This window comes from Leptopilina heterotoma, unplaced genomic scaffold (assembly GCF_015476425.1).
Source record: "Leptopilina heterotoma isolate Lh14 unplaced genomic scaffold, ASM1547642v1 Lhet_232, whole genome shotgun sequence".
NCBI lineage: Eukaryota > Metazoa > Arthropoda > Insecta > Hymenoptera > Figitidae > Leptopilina > Leptopilina heterotoma.
Genome location: NW_025110949.1, coordinates 1,717,263 through 1,726,033, shown reverse-complemented (window position 1 = coordinate 1,726,033; position 8,771 = coordinate 1,717,263). Strand labels below are relative to the sequence as shown.

The window sequence follows — 8,771 nt, the reverse complement described above, 5'->3', positions numbered from 1 at the left end:
GACAAGAATTTTTGTAAATTTTTGAACATAATTCTTGGGAAGAATTTTATTAAAATTTCTTAAATAATTGAATTGCTTCAAAGAATTTTATTTTTTACGAAAATATTTGAATTGTTTCGAAGATTTTTACACACATTTTTGACAATAATTATTTTCCTAATAGGAAGATTGTTATATTTTACAAAAAAAATTGTATTCTATGATCAATGTTGTTATAATTTTTAAAATTTATAAAGCATTTTATCAAAATTTAAAAAAAATTTAATTCTCGAGAATTTTATTCAAATTTTTTTTAAATAATTGAATTCCCATAAAAAATGTATTGTTTGTGAAAATAATTGAATTCTTAAGAAGAATTGTATTGAAAATAATTGAATTGTATAGGAAAATTTATTAAAATTTTGTTTAAATAATTGAATTATTTTAAAAAATTGTATTAAAATAGTAGATATTAAAAATAATTGAAATGAGAAAAATTTTTGAAAATAATTGAAATGCTGCTAAGAATTTTATTATAATTTTTAAAAATAATTGCATTTCGTAGAGGAATTTTATTTTTTTTAAAGATAATTGAAATTTTGACGAGAATTTTTGTAAATTTTTGAACATAATTAGATTTCTGCGAAGAATTGGTATACTTTTAAAAATAATTGAATTCCCGAGACGAATTTTATTAAAATTTTTTTTTATATAATCGAATTCTTTTGTAAAATTTTATTGAAATGGTAGACATTGGAAATAATTAAATTTTCCCAAAATTTTTGAAATTAATTAAATTTCTACGAAGAATTTTATGAAAATTATTTTGAAAAAAATTTTATTTTTACAAAGAATTTCATTGTTTATTAAAATAATTCATTTTTTTAAAGAAATTTAATTAAAAATGTATTGAAAATAATACTTAAATTGTAATAAATAAATTGTAGCAAAAGTTTTTGAAATAATTGAATTTCTTTGCTGAATTTCAAGAAAATTTTCAAGAATAATTACTTTTTTCGAGGAATTCCATTAAAATTGTATTAAAAATTAAAAATAATTGAAAGTCTGTGATAAGTTGTATTATGTATTTATGAAAATAATTGAATCCCTGTAAAAAATGTTATTATTTATTAAAATCATTGAATAATAATTTCAAATTAAAATTTGTTAGAAATCTTTAAAAACAGGCGAAATTTCAGATAATAATATATTAATAATAATACAAAAAAAATAATAATAAAAATAATTTGTGACAATTGTATCATATTGAGAAATTAATAATTGGTTCCAATTGTTTATTAATTAAACTTTCAATAAAATTGTTAATTCCTGTAAATAAATAAATAAAGTTTAATTTAACTTTTTTATGTTAATTTTTTTGTTTCTATATTTATAAAATTTAAAAAAAAGAACAAAAATTCTATCATAAGATTAGTACAACATATAATTAAGTAGCCAATAAATAATTAAAAATATTAACTTATATTTAAAAATATTAACAATTAACTTATCATGAACGATGATAATATACCAATAAAGAAAAAAGTCACACTCAATAATACAAAACCATAGTAAATTTTTTATTATTTTTAAAAACGTTTTTAAATTTATTCCAAAAGAAATAAATTTTATATAATTTCAATTTGACGTGTGATTGTTACATAAAAAGTAGTTCTAATAAATGTATAATCGAAATCACTTTTATGGTTATTTAAATTTTCAAATTAAAGTAGAGTACTCGCGCCAATTTTTTAACGGATTTAAAAATGTAAACCCTTTTTTTTGAATAATGCATCTATTCTATTTCGCGCTTCAAATAAAATAGATTCATCCATTCATTGAGTATTAAATATTTAATTTTAACAATTCAATTTCGAATAAAAATCAGTGCACTTTATACAATTTTCTGTAAATTTAAAAAAAAATATGCAAAAATACTGAAACTAACAATAAAACACATAGAAAAATGATATATATATATATATATTTTCACATAGAAAAATTTTCTAACACATAGAAAATGTTTAGTGCGTGCGCAATTAAGTAATGCGCACGCGCGACTCAGTGCATAACCGACGGTAGTCGAGTTTAGTCGAACAGAGTCGAATCGGCGCGTGGCGCCTCCAACAATTTCCAGTCGTGAGTTGACCATCGCGTCAACAGTTGCGTTTCTGAATACAGTCCGTATATTTTCATTTGAGTCCACATTTTTAATGTGGACAACGATTTCTCGAAGTAAATAACAAAACGAAATATTTTTTATCGGTTAATTTCATTCAGGAACAAAGTGAATACAGGACGGAAAGTCTTGACGTCGCGAAGTTAGTGACATTTTTTTTTATTCAATAGTTTTCAACATGTTTACAAAAAGTGTGCAGTGAATAGTAAATAATATTACTATTAAAATTGTGCCAGGATTATAGTTTTTTTTCCCCTTAATCAGTGAGAACAGTGTGTACGGAAACATCAAAATTTTTGATGTTATTTTGATATAATAGTTTCAAAGTTTTCTTTCCCGGCAAATTGACATTTGTTAATTGCCGCAAAATGGCGATTGTTGCGATTATTACTTTGGATATGATAAGGGAATAACAATGAAAGTGTAATGGATTTATTACACATGATCAATATTAGTCATATTCACAATATTTGTGTGAAAGTTTAAAACTTCTCTTCGAATTGATTTTGTTTTTATTTTTTTCGTCGGTATTCCGATACTTTAAACGCGAGTGGAATTTTTTTTGTGAGTTTTTACAACAATTTAATAATGAATTTGTGATAGTCATTTTGTATTATTTGGAGATCGAGTTCCTTTTTTTTGGATATTATCAGTGAAAATGGAGCCCCGACGGACCAAATGTTTTTTGCTGTTCACCGCACTCGTATTCTCCGTTAAAGGTTTGTTTCTTTATAATTATTATTGTTTCGATTGAAATCCCTCGGAATAATCGATTGATGGGAATTCTGGGTATCATTTAGCCGGTATTTTTTGTCGAGTGTGCGGGATAAAAAACTTGTTGATATTTCGCAAGTTGATGCTCTAGTTTTTTTTTGGTCACGATACAAAATTAGGTAATAATTATTCCGTTAGTATTTTGTTGACTTGACAGTTTTGTAGGTTATGTTTTATGTCACTCGTGTTGCGAATAATTTCGTGTTTTTATTTATACACTATTAGAGTGCTTTAGCAAAAGTTTTTTGTCTTTTTTTGTCTGTGTAATTTTTTTTGTCATTTAAAAATTCTCAGTAGGTTAAAAAAATATTGAGAAAATATATTTATACATAATTTTAAAGTCGATTGCAGTGTTGTAAAAGTGACATTAAGTTTTTGTTTGTTTTCCATGTCATTTTAATTCTGTTTAGAAAATTATAATGAAAGGTGGTTGGTAAACTAGATAGTGTATAATTACGTTAAATACTTAATTATTGGAAAATATCTTCACAACACGGCATTCTTCATAAATGGTGGTACCGTAAAAGCAATATTTTTTTAGTGTACGTAGTTTTGAACTAATTGGATAGTAAAGCAAATTGTTGCTAATATTTATAGATTGTTGCACCTAATTATAAGTTTAGAGAAAAAATTACAGGATAGATTTCTTTCAGTAGTTTTTGATTATTGACAATTTCAATAGTAATAACTATCTAAAATAGTTAATAATGGTTATAATTTTTACTATAAAATATATTATCATCACCTCTAGTGCAAGTGCTTGAAAATTTTGTCCTTTCGACCGAAACTATTTTTCGGTAGAAATGGTAGAATGAAGATATTTAAAAACCAGTTATAATTGTATAGACTATAGTTTCCTATATGTTCGGATAAAAATGGCAAATGCTGGAATAATTTATGATTGCTAGACAGCCAGTGCTCGGATCGACATAGATGTTACACATAATTTATTATAATCCATACTACGTCCTTAAAAATAACTTTTCTGTGTCTCGTCTGACGTGAGTAAGTAGTTCCCTTATATAGTTGATGATTATCCACAATAATTTTTAACATATATAAGTTTGAACAGCTAGTTTATATAATCATTCAACAAATATCAACACGTTCCATAATATACAATGTAAATTCTCATATATACAATATCCATTTCCAAAACGTATATGTTTAACCAGGCATTCATAATTCAATAATTATTGATAAATACCGGGTAGTTCTTTCCCTTTTTTTCCTCTCTATTCTCCTCAATTATCAAGCCATTTTTGTCAAATTTTCTTTTATTGTCAAATCAATATTTGTTTTGTTAAAAGAATTTCTTGTACAAATTTTAACTCTATTTTAAAACTTACTGACTTTTTGCTAAAATATACACGTCTTTTGTCTGTATTTTTATCACAATTTTTAAAGTAAATTTTAGTAGAAAAATTAGTAAAATTTATTTCTAGAAAAAGTAAAAGTTAATAGAAGCAAAAATTAAAATTGACAGCAAAAAGAAAATTTTAATTTTAGACTTTTTTTTCTCTCTGAATTTGAGTTATACTTAAAAATAATTAATTTGATAGTAAGAAGTCAGTCACTGATTCAAATAGTAATATTTCTACTAATCAAAGAGATTAGTAGAGAGATTAGATTAGATTTTTTTAGGTTATGTCAAAATAACTAAAATTTTTGGTAATTAATTCACAAGTAGAGTTATTGATTGTTTTCCACGCCAGTGAAGTTCACAACTTTTATGATTAAGGATTGAAAGAAAATTTTTTTTTCACTAGGCAAACAAAAATTTTGTTTCTTTTTATCAAAATATTTCGTTTACAAATTTTTTTGTTTTAATTTATTCATTAAAGTATATAAAACATTTAAAAAGAAAAATTTATAAAAATATTATCGCAGAAAAAATATTGTTTCTTCTAAATTGTTGATTATAAATGTTTTGAACCTCGCCTTAGTTATTTTTATTTTACTTCTAATTAGTTATTTTCTACTAATAATTATTTTCTGATGACAGTTAGTTATTTTCTACTATAGTAATGAATTATTTTTTGCTGGTAATTACTTATTTTATACTTGTAATTAATTATTTTCTGATGATAATTAGTTACTTTCTTCTAAAAATTAGTTATTTTCTTCTAATAATTACTTCTTTTTTTTACGAATTGCTGATGTAAAAAATTATTATTTGGTTTTAATCAAAACTTTGTTATTTTAAATAAATTTTATGTAATTGAGTTTAATAATAGTAATTGAGTTTAACTGCGGGATAGATACATTTTTCTCTCCCCGCAGAACGACTTTAGACAAGCCCCCTTAAGCCGAAATAAATTTTTAAAACGAGTATATATTTAAAACTTTAAATTATATTCTTCCTCTGTGGTTAAAACTTGAAAACTTTCGGAAATCAATTAAGCAAGAACTCTCGTTTGGAAATTGAATAATATTTGTTTTCAAATAGAAAATCCACATTGATTTGAAGGGAATCTGTTAAGATTTTCCTCTGTTGTGTAAATGTAAAAAATCTCATTGGACAGAATTTGATATTGGCGGAGAGAAAGAGAGAGAGAGAAAAGGTATTTTGGGCTCTCGTTGAGTAAACTGCTTTGGTGAAAGATTTCGTTGGTGAACGGGTGCTGGGATCCGCCGGCTGTCAATCCCCCAGAACGAGGGAATCGACACTTCCAATTTAAATATGTAAAATACACCCGTAACTCTCAACCTGAGAGAGTGAGAGCGCCTTCCTTTTTTGTCCGATCGTTTCATCGATTTAACTTCTTATGCTTAAGTATCGTACCTGGTGAGCGTTCAATCAAGTCATCTCCCCTTGATCCATTCCTGGGGTATAGTCCATCAAGAGAAATCACTCATTAAGTATGATATCTCCTTTATTTTTCTTTAGTCTCCTCTCTCAATTTTGGTTTCGTTTAGTCTTTAGTATGTCTCCTATTGATTTTAGCTTCGTTTAGTCTTTAGTCGATCGTCTTCTCTTAATTTTAGTTTCGTTTAGACTTTAGTCGCCTGTCTACTCCCAATTTTAGTTTCGTTTAATCTTTAGTACTCTGTCTACTCCCAATTTTAGTTTCGTTTAATCTTTAGTACTCTGTCTACTCCCAATTTTAGTTTCGTTTAATCTTTAGTACTCTGTCTACTCCCAATTTTAGTTTCGTTTAATCTTTAGTACTCTGTCTACTCCCAATTTTAGTTTCGTTTAATCTTTAGTCGTTTAGTGTCTTATTGGAGAAGATAACGAAACTAATGATATTTATTAAATTAATATTAAGTTGAAAGCAAATTAGACTAAGTCTCGTTTAGGAAATTGCAAAGTTTTCGTACACTAATATCTCTTTTCGTATATATTAACTTCACCTCAGCTAGTCATCTTGGAGTCGTAGGTGCTCCTGCGGCACTTGGTGTGTAGAATTATAGACTCGGTACATGTCGAGTTAGTCGGGAACATATACACGAGTCAGCATTAATTAGCGAGTAGTCTAATTAAGTCTTTGACCGTAAAAGGATTGTAGCAGTTGGTGCAAGCGAATCTTATCAGACTTCCTTCTTCTCTCTCTCTCTCTCTCTTAGTCTCTGTATGTCGTCCCCTTATGTACCAGTTGCTTGAATAGTTTCAAAAGATACGATGAAATGTTTGGAGACCACATTTTATTAAGTAATTACCATGATACATTTATGCTTTTAAGATATTCAGAGTAGAAAACTAAATTGATTTTGAATATACATACATGCTGTATGTATAAAACTTGGGATAACGATTCTAGACTTCATTTATAATTCTTGATATACTGTATAGGGGGGTTCTTATTATCTAAGCAAATAAGAAATGTTTGATTGCAAAAAGCGTTCGCGTCGGTGGCTATATGAAGCCTCTTTCTCTCATGCACACGTATAGTACCCATGTCATTGGACGATGTGGTCTCTTGTAAATATTTGTCGTCAAACCAGTATACTCTTCGTTCTTGTATTTACGCAAGCCGGCGGAGTTATTTAGATTTGAATATCTTGACTGAAACTTCCAAAGAGGGTCTTCCAAAAATCCTTCGAGAATACTCGCGCACTTGAAATTGCTGAAAAAATTACAGTTTCTCTACTTTAATTTCAAGAGTAGGTCCACTTTATATTCGGAACTTGTAAATGTGACTATTTTTCTAAACTTTTTTGCTCGCTTTTTGGCTCGCTTTTTGGACTACGAACAGCATCTGAATCTGCAGCAATTTTGAAAATATTGATGCTTTGAGTGTAAAATAACTTGAAAATAATTGTTCAAATTTTCAACGAAAATATTTCTATTATCCGAACTTTCGGTTATCCGAACTAGGTCCCGCTTGAATTAGTTTAGATAATCGAGATTCCACTGTATTAGAATGGAAGTATTTTTACTTATCAAATTTCAAGCATAGAAGCAATCTAGTATAGTGGGATAATCTGTTCCATAGTCGAGAATTTAGTGTTTGGAGTTTAAGTCTGATTTTGATACTAGTTAAGCTATCTTTGAGTATACTTGTGAATTATAATGATTTTAGTTTTGCGATTCGATTGTATATCGCTCGCTCTCTCTCTCTTTCTCGATTCCGAACCACTTTCCATGTGCAGTATTTAAGTGTGTTCCAAGTTTTAAGTTCAATAAATGACATCATGCTCGCTAGAATTAAGTAAAGTTTTGCTCCAGGTTATGCTTCTAGACACCTTAGACTGAAAACTAGATTAAACATTTAACGTCATTCTGAAATATGTGTAGTAAAATATTAGATTTCAGTTCTCGTATTTTACACTTTTTGATATAAGCGTAAGCTGCATTTTGGATTATCATTTTTGCTTCACTTGTTTCTTTTCAACAAAAAAGTAGTATCATTTTCATAAGTAATGAAAATGATTGTAAATTACAATAATAAACCAAAAAGTAGATTCATGAAAAATAATTTAGAATTTCTAGAGACTATAAATAATCTTGGATGAAAATTAACCCTTTTTTTTCGGCCTCATACTAAAGAGCTAGCACGTACGTATTTTCTGTTCACTAACGAGTGTATGTGTAGTGTTGGGGGACTCTGAAAATTAATGACGCGTCCACAATGCACTGTTTGTGTACCACAACATTTTAATCTTTGTCAGTACGAAACGAGATATTAAAAAGATTTTACAAACTCGCTATTAAAGATTAGACACCCTCGAGTTCTCATGACCTTTCCAGGTTGAGACCTTTTGCAAAAATTTTTGCCATGTCGTGTTTGCGCGCACGTGAGTACAGTCAATAAAAGTACATTCTAATTAATTATCCTAATTGTATGGATGAGAGTAATTAATTTCTAGAAAAAAAAGTTGCATAAAATTGTCCCTCGAGATGTGCGAGTGATTTGTTTTGCCCTAAAATTTCAATGAATGCACAAAGGGAAATGTGTTTGTAAATGGATATCAAGCCATGTGTTGCATGTAGTTCATTGTCCATTTACACCGGAGATTTTCACATTAGTATACGGTGTGTATATATATAGGCAATGAATGACTAGTTCGAAATGTATCTAAGGAGGGAAAAATCTCGATAAAGTTTAGCGGGGCAGGGTCAGGGAGACCACCCTTCAAAGTGAGCCGCGCGAAAACTAGCTGTGCCTTTTATACAATCATCAGATCACCAAACCCTAATTCAATCTTGACTTTTTTCCCTATCATAAACTGTCGGGTATATTATCGCCTTATGACGACCTCGATGCTTCATGTGCCTGAGAGTAGTTGAACCTATTATGACAAGAGAAATGTGCGTGCATATTATATACATCGTATCAGTGTTGTATATGTATCCGTGAATCGAGTATCCATCTGTGTCGTGACGCACCATATG

General features: G+C 28.2%; 1 protein-coding gene across 1 annotated transcript in view; it reads left to right on the top strand.

The window, feature by feature from the left end:
• Positions 1–2,128: 2,128 nt before the first annotated feature.
• LOC122502531 (roundabout homolog 1-like) overlaps positions 2,129–8,771 on the top strand; it is a 510,500-nt gene continuing 503,857 nt past the window's right edge. The window contains exon 1 of the mRNA XM_043612639.1: positions 2,129–2,877. Coding sequence (XP_043468574.1) covers positions 2,817–2,877 — 61 coding nt within the window. The 5' untranslated portion in view covers positions 2,129–2,816. The remainder of the gene's footprint in view (positions 2,878–8,771) is intronic.